The 18,299-nt window shown below is 47.5% G+C and overlaps 1 protein-coding gene across 3 annotated transcripts in view; it reads left to right on the forward strand.

Annotated features, from left to right (window-relative positions):
* Nucleotides 1-18,299, forward strand: part of LOC142004338 (early growth response protein 3) — a 324,184-nt gene that overhangs the window by 300,239 nt on the left and 5,646 nt on the right. For all 3 annotated transcript variants that reach the window (XM_074981928.1, XM_074981931.1, XM_074981932.1), the window contains 2 exons: nucleotides 3,061-3,197; nucleotides 3,939-3,979. In XM_074981928.1, the coding sequence (XP_074838029.1) occupies nucleotides 3,061-3,197; nucleotides 3,939-3,979 (178 nt within the window). The remainder of the gene's footprint in view (nucleotides 1-3,060; nucleotides 3,198-3,938; nucleotides 3,980-18,299) is intronic.

Consider the following 18,299-nt stretch of genomic DNA (forward strand, 5'->3'; position numbering starts at 1 on the left):
AGGACTCCCCTCCCATCCCTTTCAGTGGGTGTTTGTACATGGAGCATTTCAAGCCCCAGAGGAGCTGTGGGAGGACTCTCCTTTTCCGTTCTGCTTCATGGCAGAGTTGCAGATTAGCCCAGGCCCTGTCCAGATCCGGTATGAGCTGGTTTCTCATTTAGAGGCATGAAATCCTGAATAAGTGGAGAATATTAAATTTGGTGCCAGTGAGTAAAGAGTGTCCCAGACCATAGAGGATGGAAGGCAGATGCTGAACAGACATTCAGAATCTCTGAGGCTTCCCTCGCTCTGCAATACCTGAGTAAAAGAGATGAAAAGATCACTAGTTAAGTAATGTATAGTTCCCAAGTCCAGCAGAAGTCTGGCAGTGCCTCAGCTCTGTTACTGCTCTTCCTAGTGTCTTATTTCTTCCATTGTATCTCAGTGTTGAGGGAACTGATTGTTCAGTCTGACTATAAACATTCATTAGTGCTTTGGCACCTTATAGACTAACAGAAAAGTTTAGAGCATGAGCTTTCGTGAGTTAACTCACTTCTTCAGATGCTGGACCAGCATCTGATGAAGTGAGTCTGTGCTCACGAGAGCTCATGCTCAAAACTTTTCTGTTAGTCTATAAGGTGCCACAGGACCCTTCGTTGCTGCTACAGATCCAGACTAACACGGCTGCCCCTCTGATACTTGACATCATTAGTGCTTGTGACTTAGTCAGCCCTAGATCAAGCTTCTGTGTTCTGCCAAGAAAGTGGACACTTTCCCTAAAGCACGAGTTTTCCTGGGAGACCTGGACGCTCCCTTGCCAGCTTCACCAGCATGGCCGGGAATGATGTTCCATCCCTCAGTAAGAATAACTTGCAACATTTGTGCTGTGGCTCAGGGTTACTTTGCTTCTCCATCACTTGCTCCTTTCCTGGAGGGAAGTTAGCTTTAATTGCATCATTAGACCCACTCAGGATTGGGTGTGCAGAGGGCTGCTGTCTTGATTATAAAATGGTAAGTTCATCTTAATTAGAATAACCAGTGATGGCCTATAGTCACGTTTTCTAATGTTATAAATACTCAGCATTTCTATTTGCCACATACAGTGCAAACACTTAACCAGTTCCTTGACATAGTGGCACAGAGAGGAGAGAAATGACCTGCCCAAAATCACACAGCAAAATCCAGAGCAGAGCCGGGACTAGAACCTGGGAAACTTGATTCCCGGCCTCTAAGAATCTGTGTGATCATTGCCTGCCATCATTCACTAGCCTCATTGTACTCAGTCCTTGTTCTCTTCATTTTGGGGATATGTAGTAATTTCTCTTCCAACAGAAGAGTTCTAGAGCAGTGATTCCCAACCTGGGGTTCACAGAAAACATAACCGCTCCATAAAAATGGTCATAGAAAATGTTTGTAATAAATTGCAAAGTTAGTCTGTTATTTTTAAATGAAACATTTTCCAATAATGCTGTGAATAGCTATCTGAAAATCTTTTTCATTTAATGAAGTATACCTAGCAGCCAGAATTGGTTCTGATGGGGGTCCATGAATGGTTTCGATGGGGTGATTGTGGGTCCACAAACTGTTTGGGGGGCTGCTTGGGGGTCAGCGCTAGTGAGAGGGTTGTGAACCACTGCTGTAGTGTTTAGCCCTGTTCTTGTTTGGCCGAAATCCTTCCTCAGATGCACTCTTACATGAAGTTTCTTTCCCCTCTGCCAAAAGGTTTAAAAGTTTCCGCCCCAGAGACGGCAGCTTTGTTATTCCCTAGTGAGAGTCTCCTTGTGGACTAGATGTGAATTCAGAGCTTTCTGTGTAATTAAATCAGAGCATTGAATCTCTCGATTTGTGATCATAAGCCCCATTGTTGAGGATGGCTTTAATTCAAACATTAAAAGTTTGTACAGTGACTGTATTTAAACAGCTCCTCTCAGCTACTGTGCAAGAGAGTCTGGCCAACAAATCCTTAACTGGAATAACTTACAGCAACATGGTGGGGAAAAAAGACAGTTTTGTTGCTAGCTACGATAGTTTTACTTACTTACTTAGTGGCGCTATGGTTTTATTCATTTTCCTATGTTACATTCCAATTATTTACTGTGAATGCCATTCAGCCGGTTGCTGTATGAACTCTTCATTAGTCTTGCATCTTACCCTTATCCTGGTATATGTGGGGAGGACCCAATGCAAGGTCTTTGTCCTGAACTTTCTTCCTTGAAAAATGAGGATAGCTGATTAGAAGAGATTCTTGTCAGTCAGAAAGAAGGCAGAAAAGGGCTTGATGAAATGAGAGCTGTAGCTGAGTTCAGCTGTGGTTCAGGGGTTCTCCTCACCTTAAATTCTGTGACTCAGTGGTGGCCACCTGGCCAGTTCACAGCTGCCACAACAGCTGGCTCTCTTGTTGGCAGTCTCAGCAGCAAGGAGTGTGCTGAGGACCCCTTGTAGGTAAATGGTTCCCTCCAGAAGAAAATTCAGGTTCATGAGTGGCAGACTTGTGTTACTAGTGCTCCTGCTGTACCTGTTTTGCAGGTAAATAAAGCTCTTCCTCCTCCAGTCCTGTTGGTCTGCCCCCTTTCCCTCATCAATAAATCCACTTCAAATATGTATTTTTGGCAAGGTTTTTTAGAAGACTTAATGAACTGTGCTTTTTCTCGTTGTGAGGGAACTCCAGTGAGACAGAGCAATGCTTAATAGTCTGCTAAGGCAGATGTATAAAAAGAGTCAAAAAAGCCATCTACATTACATTTAAAAGGAAGTCATGCTTTTGTTAGTCTGGTGTTGTTGCTGGTAGCATTAAATTGGTCCACACTTAGCAAGTAGAAAAACTTGTCTCAGAACTTCCCTCTTTAGCTTTTCTCTCAGTCTCCAGCTTGTCTGCCTGGAAAGTTCAGGTACTGAACTCAGTGCTTTAGTGGCAGAAGATTTAGATTTGTGTCCCAGACCATATTTTGCAGAACTGGGATAATGAATTAATGCCAGTGAACCTGGATTAGTTTGCAAGTGCCTGTCCTGTTACGCATTTTTGTGTCACTGATGGACCTTTTCTTCTTCTTTTACATGCTCTTGGGGTCCATCATACTTCAGCCATGTCAAAATCAGCTGTGAAAATCTCTTCAGACCTGTTGTCCAACCCTCTCTGTGAGCAAGACCCCAATTTCCTGGCGATGGTAACAGCCCTGGACACAGCTATGAAGAGAATGGATTCTTTCAACCAAGAGAAGGTGAGTGTGTGTTTTGCTAAAATGGAGAGGGATGGTAACTTGGAGGGGCGGGGGGCGCATGCTTCATGTAGGTGAACCCTCCCTTTCTTCTCTCTCCCTAGGAGGGTCCCCAGATTCATTTACCATATCCTGGGACACTTCAGATGAGAGGAGATGCATGTGTCTCCCCGGGAGCCACTCAAAGCTAATCCTTAAACTGACTAGAATTCTGAAGAAATGGGTCTGACTCATAAAAACTCAGTACCTAATAAATTGGTTAGTCTTCCAGGTGTTACGGGGCAGCTTGTTTTTTGACTAGAGAGAGTTCTGTGGAGTAGCGTGGGGTGCTTTCTCCCCTCCCCTCTCCACTGAGGACTGAATGTGCTGACTTTCCAGTACATTCTGTCTTGTCTAGTTTGGGGGCACAGGCCCAGAGTTTTTGGGCTCCTTTAACTCATTACCTGCAGGACCTCAAGTTTGTGACATAGCTAGAACAGGACTTGCTGAATGTGCTAGTGGTGAAACAGAAGATATCTTTTGGGTCCTAGTGCTGCCACCTGCACTGCAAACATCATTTCACCTCCATACACAGGAAAGGTGCAAGGTAGGGATGAGGTGATGATGATGATCTTGTTGGTAATTTGTACGCTGGTAGCACATCTAGGCCCAAGCCCTGTGGAGGGCGCTGTACAAACATATACCTTAGTTCATACAGGCTTCTTCAACGCCATTTGATTTTGACAGTCTCTTTTCTTCCAATAGGTGAACCAGATTCAAAAGACAGTGATAGAGCCCTTAAAAAAGTAAGTAGCAGTGGAGGAGGCTGAATTGGGTGTTTTCTTCCCATGAGCTGTTGCGCTTGCATTAAAAAGCCCGGGTCTTCCCAAGCACTGTTTGCTTTTCTAGAGCCTGATCCTGCACCCACAAAAGTCAGTACCAGCCTTTCTTTTTTTCGCTTGTTGGTTAATCCCTAGCCTGAAAGTAAATCAACATATACAACTGTGTACATAGGGTTACCCTTGATTTTTAATATGGAGATACTTGGTGATATTATTTTTGCTTTTATGGCTTACACTTGAACCAGATATTCCTGATTTTTTAAAAAATACACCTGCTGTGGTAGAGTTGTATTGCTTATTAGCTAGATAGTCCTCATTTATTAAAAATATAGCAACTTTGTCTTTAGGCTATGTCTTTTAAGCCATCTCCAGATCAGAAGAAATGGGTCTGCCCCATGAAAGCTCATCACCTAATAAATTATTCTGTAAGTCTTTAAAGCGCTACATGACTGCTTGTTTTGTTTTGTTAGAATACCTCTCTGTTACTTGTCTTTTAGCATCTTTTAGCGTCTCAATCAATTGTAAAGAAGTAGATCTTTGGCTTAAACTAGGCATGTGGTTGCCATGTGACTTTTTTTTTTGTCTGTATACCGCTCCTAGCACAGTGGGGTCCTGGTCCCTGTGAGCAGGCCACCTAGGCATTATAACAAATAATAAATAATCATGTATGCATAGAAGAATGCTCCCTCCATTCCCACCTTGATTTCTGAAGCAGCCAGCTTTCTGGCAAAGTGGATTCAAGCCAGATCATTCTTTGGGTGCAAGAGGTCATGTGAAATTCCAGAGTAGCTCTGAAAGCAGTGCCGGTGAGTCAGCTTCCCTTCTTCCCTTGGCCCCCAGCATGGTGGTGGTGGTGAGTGCCGCGTGGTGATGAGATGCAAAACTCGGTTCCTGACCACTTGGCCTTAGAGCACTTTTGTAGGATTGACTCCAGTGTCCTGGGTATATATTTCAGCTGTGGTGACTGGCTTCTGACTCCTTATGTTTCCCTTATACTTGGATGTGATATTTTTCACTTCCTGCCTTTGTCAGTTGCGCACTGTGGCAATGCATTGGTGCCTGCATTTCAGTGGTGACCAATAATGGCATGCACAACTGAGGTATGTGCATAGATGATTCCTACAGTTGGTATAATTTGTAGAGAGTCTCAGGGCTCCATTTGGATAACAATGAGCTGTGGAAATGCAGACTTGTAGCCTTTCCTTGGTGTGCTTGCGGAGAACTCCAGTAACGTTTCTGGGATAAAACTAAAGATTGATTAAAGCTGCCTGGAGGAGCCTCCTCTCTTTTCATTTTGGTATTATTTCCCCGGTAGAGCCGATTCTCCCTGGCCTCTCCCAAACTCGCTTTGACCTAGAAAGAGGCTTTGATTCAACAGCTGTGCTTTATTACTTCATCGCTGGTGGTCTTTTACAGTGTATTAGCCAAGACACAGATAAGCAGAATGCAGGCATTATATTAATGTTAATGTATTGTAATTGGAGGCACATGTGTCATAAAATCCCCATTCTATAGCTAGTGATACGAGGTTCCAGGAGGCTATTCAGCATAACCATCTCAAAAAGGCAGCAGCGTACTCAAGGGAGGGTGCTGTCATCCAGATCTCCTTGCTTACAATAGCATTAGGATCATGCGGGCTCTCCCTTTTGGAACTGTAACAGACTCCGAGCTGGAAACCATTCCTTTGATTTCACTGAGTTTGCAAAGTTCTAGCTAGAAGATGACCTGGCTTAAGGTGTGGGTTGGGCAAGAGATCAGATGGCTGGAGAGGTCAGGGCCTCACTTGGGGGCTGCCTGTGTATATTCACACCAGATCAATTCAGCATAAAAACAGGTGCTTTGTACTGTGCTCTGTAGCTTCCAGATCTTCAGCCTGGCTGGGTTCCTCTTCTCCCTGGGGTGAGAACGGGGGTGCGTCGGCTGGACTTGGGGCTGGTGATGGGCTGTGTTTTTGGATGTCGATCTCACATCTTGCTTGTCAGTACTTAGGGCAGGAAACTTGTTGAAATTAGCCAGGAAGTTTGAAGATTCATTGACATTAGTGCCTTTTGTGTTGGGAGCTGTCGGTTCTGATGCGATGCTAATTGCCAGGAGATCTTGATTTAACAGACTGATGTTTTGAGCCACCCTGTTTGTCAGACTACCTGAGTGTTGCTGATTACTGAGGGCTCCCTCAGAGCCAAACTCACCTTTCTGTGACCTCTGATATTCCCTGTCCCTGGCATCTGTCTGCTTGCCTCTTTGTCTTAGACAGTGGTCTCCTTGGGGCAGGACCCTTTCCTGGAGGTGTGAAAGGTGCCCCTCAAATTGTAGGTGCACCTGCAACCAAACAACGATACTAATCAGTGTCACCCAAGTGGTTTGGAGAGGCAGGATTCTGCAGTTGCAGTGAACGGGTCAGCCATGGGGCTGGTACTGTGCTTGTGTGAAGGGATTCAAGTTTAGGTCCAGAGAGCCCTTGCGAGCAGTGGCTATGGACAGCTTTATGGCTACACACTTTGTTTTCCAGATGATAGACAAAGTGCTTTCAAATGGTCTGGAGGAAGCTGCATCCAGCCTTCCTTGGCAGGGGCGAAGGTCACCCACATACTGACTAAATGAGGGGATCCCAGTGAACACTCCTGCAAAACACTGGCTGGTGCATGTTCTTACTCACCTTGCATGGCTGGGCTGTGTGGGCCTTAGGGCTGGAGTAGTAGAGGGGCTGCCAGGAAGAGTGGAGGTGCATTACCAGAGCTGTGGAGGGCGGGGACAGACCTACAGTATCAGGGAGCAATGCAAGCTCGGGCTAAGGTGCTTTGGCAGACGTGATGCGGGTGATGCCACCTCCATGTACAGCTGGTTTACACTTGGTCTCAATGTGAGGAGCCCTAAACTCCCAGAAGAAGAGGTCCAGCAGCAGACTAGTGTATAAACTGAATTAGGTCAGCTTGCAAGTGAGTCCCTCACACGTTTGGCTGAGCAACAGCAGGGAGCACCTAAAATCCCTGCTGCCTGTCCTCAGCACAAGAGTCCTCCATCTGGAGGAATAGCTCCTTCAGAGCAACGCCTCTACTGCTCCTCACTAGCTGGCCCTAGTCCCCCCAGATACCAGTTGCGCAGCTTAGTCTCTGCCTCCCCAGCTTGTTTGCACACATGTTGTGTGATCTTCTTTTTCTCTCGTAACCACATAAAACCCTGCCCTTAATGTGCAGCCGCAATCTGTACTTCCTTCTCTGACAGTGAAAGCAGATAACCAGCCATGAGGGTCCCCAGGGGGCGCTGAGGACCGGAAACAGGAAAAGCTGCTTTCATGTCCTTACAGGCCTCTAATGAGGATTTCATACACACAGCAAGCCACATGGCTGCCGCGCCTCCCCCCACAGGCATCCCCTTGGTCTCGGGGCGGTGAGCTTAATCCTCAGCTCCCTCCAGTTTGAAGTGTCGTCTTATTTTTCTGTTGGTTTTTGCTGTCGTCGGAAGGGATGGTTTTAATTTCCCATTCCTGGTGGGTGGATGGGCCTGCAGCGGACGTGTGGGCACGGGCTGCGGAATGGCAGGCATTCCTGAACATAGCCCAAGTGCTTTGGCCTAGCTCTGAGCCATCCCTCCCTCTGTCTTTAAACATCCTCCCCCCTTCAGTCTTACTCCCAGGTTTCTCCTTCTCCTTTTCATGGTTAGTTATTTTTTTCACCCCTCTGGATTCCGGCCCTTTCTTGCGCCTCTACGCGTCTTTATCCTCCTTTCCCCAACACCTTCAGGTTTGTCTATTGAGAATCCAGCATGAGGACCCTCGTGTTCCCTGTAAACTCAGCACCTGGGCAGCCACCCCGGAGAGAGATTCAGGTGCCATCCAGCTGCTTAGCAGAGCGCCCACAGCCAGCAGCATGTGTTTCTGTCAGTCATGCACATCCGCACAGGCCTTGGTTCACCGAACAGAATTTATTCTGCACGTGGCTAGAACGATTAGCAGGACCCCTGAATCAGACTCTGTCTTTTTCATTGTAGGCCATTGGGGCTGTGCAAACATAAAAACAGTCTGACCTCTGCTTTTAACAGGTGTCAGGCCTGGGTCTCTCCACGGACCTCTTGGGGTGACTCTGAGTTTACCCAGGGAGCAGAATTGGGCCACTTCTCCCCAGATCTCTGCCAGTCTGTCTCGGACACCGACAGTAGCGTGGAGATACACATGACGTGCAGCGTGAGGATGCAGTGTCTCAGCACTGCAGATTGCTCTGAAGCATCATTGCTGAAATTCTGTTCAGGAGGGAGAGTATTTTAGAGGAATTTGAATAAAGAGAAGGAGGTGGCTTAGTGTAGGAGAAGATAATGACATTACTTAGCACTTCGACAGCACTTTGCATTTCCAAAGCACTGAACCAGTGTTAATCCCCACAACCTGCCTGAGAGAGGCAGAATAGGCAGAGGAGAATCTCGACTTGCCTGAGGCCACTCAGCTAGTCAGGGAGGAGCTAGGAAAAGACCCAACGCTTCCAGTCTCCCTTGCCTTTCGTGTTGACCACTAGCGTGTGCCATTTCCCAACAGGTGTGGGGGGGGGGAGGGTGTTGCTAGCTGGCTGATCGGATGAATGGGTACAGCTTGCTGAGAGAATGACGGGAACGGAGTTGGGCCCTCTCTACTCGTCTGCTGTATGGAGATTTGAGAGAACCTCTTATCTCTTCCTGGGTGTCCTGTGAGCATCTTTCCCCACTTCTGCACGCCCAGTTCCCTCCAACCAACAAGACGCAGCCTAGCTGCTGTGCACCTGTACGCATGTCGGCCAGCAGAGCCGCCTGCCTTCCTATTAACGCATTCAAGGCACACAGAGTCCTGGAGGGAACAGATCCCTGTGGCAGGCACCATGTCACAGCCAGAGAGGAAGAGGAGTCTGCCATTGTCAAGTAACAGACCTGTCAGTTAGGTTGTCTAGCTAATGAATCCGGAACTGGTGGGAATTCTGACGGTGCTTTTATCTTCCGTGGTAGTGTCTCTCGAGCCCCATTCTTTAATGATGGGAGGCTACAGCTTAGAAATGAAATGGCAACATTATTTCCCATTCAAAGAACCTGAGGCTAGAAGGTCATCCTAAGCAGAGTTTCATTGGTGCATTTTTTTTCCCCAGTGGGAGGAAACTAGAATTTGCATTTTCTTTTAGTTGTGCCTGTGGAACTACCCTCACCAGGCCCTTTCAGGATTTCCCACCCCCAGCAGCATTTCCTCCGAGGTGATAGGAAGCAAGGTTAGCACACTCTCTAAGCAGCGATCTGCCACCCCAGGAAGCAGGGATGAGTCTGGGATGTTTGTGAAATCTCAGCTCAGTCTCCCTGCTGCTGCGGCTGCTGCCTGTTTTCAGCCACATCCCCACCAAAGTCAGACCTTGTAGTTGGCTCCTTTTATTGAACGGGGGAGGGGCTGACAAAACACCTTTCCCCAGCCCAGTGGCACGTGTATGCGGTGGCATAATTACATTGGATTTTCAGCCAGCACTGAGCACGTCTACCAGACGTGTCATCTGGGGATCTCAAAGCATTTTGCAAAGCAGGTACCGCGATGCTCCTCAGTGTGGAAAACAGGCAGGGAGAGGTTATGTGCCTTACTCGAGGCCACAGAGTGATTCTGTAGCAGAGCTGGGAACAAAACTCAGGATTCCCAGTAAGCTATCCTGTGCCTTACCTGACGGCAATACAGGAGCCAGATCTTTGTCCTTCACATCTGCTTACTGCCCAGGGCGTTTCACATGCAGCTCACTCCAGGACAGTGGGCGAGAAATCAGGGAGAAACTGAACTGAGAAGGAAAATGCCTAGCGTATGCCATCCCTTTCAGTGAACGTCCAGGAGGCCTGCTGTTGTGAGAGACGTTCCGTGGGGAAGTTCCATCAAGAGGCACTGATGGCAGGAGAACTGGTTCCTCAGCCCAGGGCAGGTGCATGTTGCTTTTCAGCCTGATTACCCTGGCAATATAAAATCACAGAATCCTAGGGCTGGAAAGGGACCTCAGGAGGTCATCTAGTCCAGCCCCCTGCTTCAAGCAGGATCAATGCCCACTAAATCACCCCAGCCAGGACCTTGTCAAGCCGGGACTTAAAAATGTCGAAGGATCACCACCTCTCTAGGCAACGCATTCCAATGCTTCCCCACCCTCCTGGTGAAGTAGTTTTTTCCTAATATCCAACCTACACCCCTCCCTCTTCAGCTTCAGAGCATTACTCCTTGTTCTGCCATCTGACACCACAGAGAACAGTTTCTCACCCTCCTCTTTAGAGCTCCCCTTCAGGAAGTTGAAGGCTGCTATTAAATCACCCCTCAGTCTCCTCTTCTGTAGGCTAAACAAGCCCAAATCCTTCAGTCTCTCCTCATAGGTCTTGTGCTCCAGACCCTTAATCATTTTTGTTGCCCTCCGATGAACCTGTTCCAGCAAATCCACATTCTTTTTATACTGGGGGGCCCAAAACTGGGGACACTATTCCAGATGTGGCTTCACCAGTGCTGAATAGAGGGAATAACTACTTCTCTAGATGTGCTCGAAATGCTCCTCCTAATGCACCCTAGCATGCCGTTAGCCTTCTTGGCTACAAGGGCGCACTGTTCACTCATATCCAGCCTTTCATCCACCATAACCCCGAGGTCCCTTTCCATCATACTGCTGCTGAGTGAGTCAGTCAGTCCCCAGCCTTTAACAGTGCTTGGGATTCTTCCGTCCCAGGTGCAGGAGTCTTCGCTTCTCCTTGTTGAACCGCATCAAATTTCTTTTGGCCCAGTCCTCCAATTTATCCTGGTCACTCTGGATTGTCTCTCTACCCCCCCAACGTATCTGCCTCTCCCCCTAGTTTTGCGTCATCCGCAAACTTGCTGAGGGTGCAATCCAGTCCCTCATCCAGGTCATTAATAAAGATGTTGAATAACACCAGCCCCAGAACCCAGCCTTGCGGCACTCCGCTTGAAACCGACCACCATCCAAATATTTAGCCATTGACCACTACCCGTTGGGCCCGACCATAAAGCCAGCTCTCTGTCCATCTTATAGTCCAAGGATCCAATCCATATTTCCTTAACTTATGGATACGAATGTTGTGGGAGACTGTATCAAAAGCCTTGCTGAAGTCAAGGTATATCACATCCACTGACTTCCCCATGTCCACAGAGCTTGTCACCTCGTCATAGAAGCTAATCAGATTGGTCAGGCAGGACTTGCCCCTGGTGAATCCATGTTGGCTACTTTTTATCACTTCCCCCTCTTCTAAGTGCTCCAAAACGGATTCCTTGAGGATTCCCTCCATTATTTTCCCAGGGATTGAGGTAAGGCTGACAGGTCTGTAGTTCCCTGGAGTGTCCTTCCTTCTTTTTTTAAAAATGGGCACTTTGTTTGCTTTTTTCCAGTCATCTGGTATCTCCCCTGATCTCCAAGAGTCTTCATAGATAATGGTCAAAGGTTCATCAGTGACCTCTGCCAATTCCCTTAGTACCCGGCGCATTAAATCCAGACCCATGGACTTGTGTACATCTAGTTTTTCTAGATAGCTCAGAACTTGTTCCTTCCTCACAGATGGCTGCCCTCCACCTTCCCGTACTGCATTTTCTAGGACTGTCATGGGGAAGTTGATTTTGTGTGTGAAGACTGAGGCAAAAAAAAGCATTGAGTACTTCAGCTTTTCCTACATCATCTGTCACTAGGTCACCTCCCTCATCCAGTAACGGCCCCACACCTTCTCGGATAACCCGTTTATTGTTAACATGCCTGTAGAAACCCTTCTTCTTACTCTTCACATCCCTTGCCAGCTACAGTTCCAATTGTGCTTTCGCTTGCCTGATTACTGCCTGGCATTCTCCAGCCGTATGTTTATACTCCTCCTGAGTCAACTGTACACGTTTCCATTTCTTGTATGCATCCTTTTTGAGTTTAAGCTCACTAAGGATTTCCCCGTTAAGCCAAGCTGGTTGCCTACCATGTTTGCATTTCTTACTATGCAGCGGGATGGTTTGTTCCTGTGCCTCCAGTAAGACTTCTTTAAAATATTGCCAGTTCTCTTGAACTCTTTTCCCCTTCATCTTCATTTCCCAAGGGATCCTGTTCATCTGTTCCCTCAGGGAGTCAAAGTCTGCTCTTCTGAAATCAAGGAGCTGTATGTTACTGCTCACCCTTCTTCCTTTTGTCCAGATACTGAAATCTACGATCTCATGGTTGCTGCAGCCCAGGTTTCCTCCCACTTCTACTTCTCCTTCTAGTTCTCACCTGCTGCTCACAAACAGGGCAAGTCCCTGGTCGGTTCTTTCAGCAGTTGTACCAAGAAGTTATCCCCACCCTTCTCCAAAAACTTCCTGGATTGCTGTGTGCTGATGTATTGGTCTCCCAACAAAAGTCCAGATGATTAAAGTCTCCCATGAGAACCAGGGCTTGTGATTTGGAAGCTTCACTTAGCTCCCCGAAGAGATCCTAATGTCCCCGATCTGGCGGTGTATAGCAGACACAAACTACAACATCACTTCTGTTACTTCCGCCTCTAAGCTTAACCCAAAAACACTCAACTGGATTTTCTCCTTCTTCATACTGGAGCTCTGAGCAATCACACTGCTCCCTCACATAGAGTGCCACTCCTCCTCCTTTTCTCCCGTCTGTCCTTCCTAAACAGTTCATAACCTTGCATGCCTGTGCCCAGTTATGCGAATCTTCCCACCAAGTCTCCATTATTCCAACCACCTCATACTTCTTTGACTCTGCCAGGGCCTCTAATTCTTCCTGTTTGTTCCCTAGGCTTCTGGCATTAGTGTACAAGCATCTTAGAGAAGGGGCTGATTGGCCCACTTTCTCCTCTTCACCCAGGAAACCCACTTGATTGTTCCCTCCTCCTTCCCCCACTTACCTCAGGGCTTGTGTCACCTTCCCCCGACAAACCTAGTTTAAAGCCCTCCTCACTAGGTTTGCAAGCCTGCCTGCAAAGATGCTCTTTCCTCCCCCCGCATGTGGCTGGCTACCAGCCAGTCTGAGTGCGCTGAGCAGTCAGGGCTGTTCCTGTGGAGCGCTAAGTGCTCACAGCTTGCTCGGGTCTGAAGCTTCAGTATTGGGTAAGATACTTTAAACACCAGGGGTGAGGAGAAGAATAATGTGGGATCCCAACTTTCCCGCTGGCCAGCCTGGCTTTGAGGGCTCATCCCTTTCCAAGTGGTCTGAGTAGAGATTTCTGTCCTCTTGATTTGGGAGCTCAAATCTGCAGCTTGTCCTGATAGTCCGCAGCTGGCTTGGAATCCTGGAGTTGGAAGAGACCTCAGGAGGTCATTGAGTCCAATCCACTGCTAAAGCAGGAGCAGTCCCAACTAAATCATCCCAGGCAGGGCTTTGTCAAGCTGGACTTGCATTATGACAATGGCAGATTGAAGAGTCTATCCCCCCATGCCACCCCAGCCCACCAAACACAGTGTATAATCCATGCATTATAAGTGCTTATGAGACAGCCTACACAGTTACTGCCTCTTCAGTCTCCATGCTGGAGCTATTTTATTAAAGCATCATGGCGCATGGTAAGCTACAAAATCTCGCTTTGTTAAATCTAAGACAGGTTGAGTCCTAGGCACACAGAAAGTCAAGACACCTTGTTATAAAAACAAATCTTGATGTCAAGTAAATGGAAATGTCATTGCTGGTGCTTGTCTGAGATCTTGCGTGCTGCACTTCTGAGGCGAATCAATATTCTCTGCTTTAGTGGGTTCATGATGGACTTGTTACATGTTAATTAATTGACGTCGTCTGCGGTGCTTTCAAGGCATAAAATGCTATGTTAATACTAAGCATGATGGGTCATGGTGGAGAGAGCCCTTGTTTAACATGCATCTTTGAGAGAGTTGTAGCTGTGTTAGTCTGTATTCTGTCAAAACAAAATGATTTATTAGGTGATGAGCTTTCGTGGGACAGACCCACTTCTTTGATCTGAAGAAGTGGGTCTGTCCCACGAAAGCTCATCACCTAATAAATCATTTTGTTCGTCTTTAAAGTGCTACTTGGCTGCTTTTTTGTTTTGCTGCATCTTTGACCATTATCTAAAAGATCTGTGAAGGACCCAGTTGTAAGGGTAATGTGTTTGGTTTGGAAGTAGAGAGGACAAGGAAAGAAAGAGAGGAGAAGCAACGGTCATAGCTTGTCACCTGCATAGCCACAAACAGTAAGCTGTCTTTTGCAGGCATGATGGCAGAGAGGGGTCTCAAGGAAGGATAAGTGGGTTGCCTAAGGCCATCAAAAGAGTCAATGCCAGTGACTGGCTCAGCACTCCAGAGCATCTTGACCCCAGCCATATGCTCACTCCACTAGCCTGTGCTGCTTTCCTCGAGAACTGCTGTGGCTTGATGGCTGTGCTCTGTAAAGTCCATTGGCACTGCCAAATGACTGCATTCCGTCTCCAAGCCCCATATTCACCAAGTAGCTCTTCAGAGGGTGCGCGTACCTTGGGTGTTTGTGAGCAAGGATACTGGAGCCGAGTGCTTGTCCTGAGGCTGTTTTCCCCTTTAGGACAATGGCTGATTTCTGAATGGTCAGTGTGTTTGAAAAAAAGCCACAAGCGTGTGCATGTGAACATAGCCCTGGGCCCAATGTAGACTGACAGCCCTGGCGATTGAAGGCTTCTGTCTAGCCACATCCCAAGTACATCAAAGGGCAGCTGGCATGTGAGCTTCCCCCATTGCAGTTGCTTCAGCGTGAACCTGCAGAGAGGGGAATTCCATCCCCTGGCCCAGTCAGCCTTGGCCTTCCTACTGAGTCCACCTGCCCGGAGACAGTCAGTGGCAAGGTGGGCTTTGTACTGTAAATCTGTCTGCTAGCAACATGAGTGGGGCCTGCTATGGGAATAGCACAGGGACCATCCCCCACTTCTCTCCTCACCCCTACCCTGCCATCAGAGGGTCACAACTTTTCTATAACTTCCGGCCCAGTTAGCCATTGGGCTTGTTACTTACAGCTAAAAAGCTCCATGTTCCTTTGCCAGCCTCCTGAGCTGTCTGGCCCTTGCCTCCTTCAGGCACCTAGAATGGTTTAACTTGCAATAGCCCAGTAAAAACAGGAGTCCCTGAACTGCTTGTCTTGTCAGCTTGGATTCATTTTAAATGGCAGCCGTTTAATTTGAGTGGCAGTGCTGCAGAATTTGCAATCTGCTGCACCAGAAAGCCACAGAACTCAGGTCCGTCTTCCACAGAGTATATGCCCCTTTCCTACAGGAGGGGCATTCCATCCCGCCGGCTCTTTCTAGTTTTCTCTGTGCAGCTCTTCTGTTGTCCATTCCTATATGTCCAGCCCTCTCAATATATGTGTTTCTTTACTTATCTACGTAGCAGTTACCTATTTCAATATTTCTCCCATGCCTGCAAAATGAGGGGCCTCTGCAAACAGTCCCAGTGGGAGCCACTCTGTTAGCTGATATGACATGTAAATGTAAATGCAAAGCTTGTGTGAAACTGACTATAAAAAGCCTTGTCAGTGTAGCAGCATCTGATCGGCATGTGACCATGCAGATGGATGGAAGAAGGACCCTGTGCACGCTGATGACTTTTTCAGGTTAGACAGGGTGCTAAGAGGTGGCTGGTGCCCCAGCCCTATATCTGTAATGAGCAAAAGGGTCCACAGATGCAAAGAATCAGCCATACAAGGCTTTTGGTGTTTGTAGGGCAGGCTAGTGCAAGGCCCAGGCTCTCTCCTTATGGGTGGTCTCCGTAGGCTTTTGTTCTGATTAGTACTTCCCTTGATCGTACAGCATGGTGGTTGTAGGGGTTTGTGAACATGGGAACAGCAGTTCTGCAGTGACTGTGGTTTGTGATCGTCTCTGTTACCCCCTGGACCCTTGGTAGAGTGGGAAGCATAACCAGGTGGGCACATAGTTAGGCACGAAAGACTCAGTGCCTCCCTGCACTAACCCACAATGCATCTCTGTCTGGTCTGAGTTATACTTAGCAATTGGGATGATGGTAAAACCAGCTGCTACTTTGCCATGTAAGCCAGGAATAATAAACACTAGTGCTCCGTGTATTCCGTTCTCCAGCTCTTCGGGGTCTTCTCTTTTTAGACTGTAAAATGCTTCCAGGCAAGGCCTTTGTCTCTGTATGTTTGCTTGACACACAGACATATTGAGAGCAGCCCTCATATAAATAAATAATAATAAACATGCACGGCACTAAATAGTCACTCCAGCAAAACAAGGCTGGTTTCTATTTCAAAGGATAAATCCTTTGGTATAGTTCAGGTATTGAACTATATCAAACACAATTACTGTCATAAATCGGGGGTTGTCTTGTTGCTCGTTTACCCCAGTCATTTCAGTTCAGGTGGCTATAAAATCCACTCACCTGTATCAGCCTCTAGGACAGACACAACGGAAGGATAAGTGCTTAAGCAGCACTAGTAGCAATATTACTTAAACTGGTTTTGTGAAGGATGTGTTGGTTTTAACCAATAAAAGGACCGGAGGATTTATGAACAGCAAGTTACCCAGTGCATAGTGGGGGTACAATGCCCTCTTTCACAGGAGCAGGTTCTTGGATAACCAGCCATTTGTGTGCAGAATTGAAGGCCACTGAAAGTTGGGAGGGAGGATAGTTTTATTGCCGCAATGTTTCATTTCCATTCTGAGAACTGGTTTCATGTGTGGGTCCTTCCTCCCTCTCTTAGTTGGCTCCCTGTCACTTCCAGCAACAGTCTCTGTTGGTTTCGTACCTGGATGTTCACGAAGATGTTTCTTCATTCACAGAATATTGGTGCTGATAGCAGTATTCCTGTAGCCTGCATCACTGTTGGACCAAGGCTCCGTTGCTATAGCTGATATGGATTTCCCTTTAGTCTGGGGCACAGAGCTGTCATCCTGGGTGTGCTGCTGGTGGGACAGAGGCCATTGCTTGACAGCACCTCCAGACAGCCTATGACAGTAGAGTGCAAGTTGTGGACCTTTGGGGTTGTGTGCGTGGCCCTCCAGATATTTTGTTACCATTGGCTGTGCGCAAGGTTTCCAGATTCTGCTGGTTTCCATCTTTGTTGTTGTTCTCCTACTAGTATTACTAAAGTGACAGGCGCGTAAGGCCAGGGCACGTGAAGAGAGGTTCATGCTGATTGCACGTGATGTTGACTGTGAGGGCCATGTGCTCCCTCTGCATCCAGTCAGAGCGCTGTGATGGTTCAGTCGACACACCCATAAATTCTAGGTATGCAAATGCAGTTAGCAAAACTACCCTGTCCCAGGAGACTGTCTTGGTTATGACAATATTGCGGTTTACTGAGATGGAGGAGGGGCCACTCATGCAGCCCATTCACTAGCCTAGGTTGCCAGTTGCTGGTCTGTGACCCTTGGAGAGGGACAGGGATAGGTTGGGGGAGGACTTCAGCTTTCTACCCAGATTGTGCAGGCTGAACCTCTCTAATATGGGACTCTCTCATCCAGCAACATCCATCATCCAGCATGAGTTTAGTTAGCTGGATGACCCCTTCTCATGGGCGTGGCCAAGTTTCCCGCCATCCCATAAAGTTTGTTTGCAGCCACCAGCCCTGGCTCTCAGAGTTCTCTGCTGTTAGTTACCTGTGATTTACCCCTAAATGTCTTCTAAGAGCCCAGCAAGCAGTGGGAGTGTTGCTAATGTGCTAGGCAATATTGATTTCCTGTGGTCTGGCAAGTCCTCTCATCCAGCACCAGGTCCTGAGAGAGCTGGATTAGAGAGGCTCAACTTCTAGTTAGCATTTGCTTGTTACCTTCACATCACTTACTAATGTGACGAACAGGAGCCTGAGGGAGCCAGTCAGCAGGTTTCAGTTCTTCATAATTTGAATCTGTTGGTTATTTGCTGTGTACACATTGTCAAAAAAGCCTGGATTTGTGCTCTTGTCTCAAAGAGCTTTCATTGTGTGTGCGCTAAAACCAGAGATCCGAATTACAGCCCTTACCTTACAGGAGAGGGGGGCTGAGAGGGAGAAGTTGTGACTTGTCAAGGAGAATGAGCTTTTGAGCCAGGATTAGAAGAGTGGCGCTCAAAAACCCTCATTGCCACTCTGCAATGGTGAAAGCCACAAAGGGGACAGATGAAAAGGAAGGGGCGTCCCTGGAGTATAGGAGGAAATCTTCCTAACTCTCTGGGTAAACAGCTGACCCCAAGATGGCTGATCTTAGCTTGAACATGGACTGGCAATGGGCCACAGATGGCTGTGGCAGCCGTGTTTTGGATTGGCTGTAGAGGAGTCACGCTCATAAAATGCTTGGCATTTGATCTCTGAGGTGAGGGAAGTAAAGCCAGAACTAAGTTTCAGCAGAACAAATGAGGCAGTGATCAGAGACATGGTATGCAGTGGTA

Source organism: Carettochelys insculpta, chromosome 31, assembly GCF_033958435.1.
Source record: "Carettochelys insculpta isolate YL-2023 chromosome 31, ASM3395843v1, whole genome shotgun sequence".
Classification (NCBI taxonomy): Eukaryota; Metazoa; Chordata; order Testudines; family Carettochelyidae; genus Carettochelys; species Carettochelys insculpta.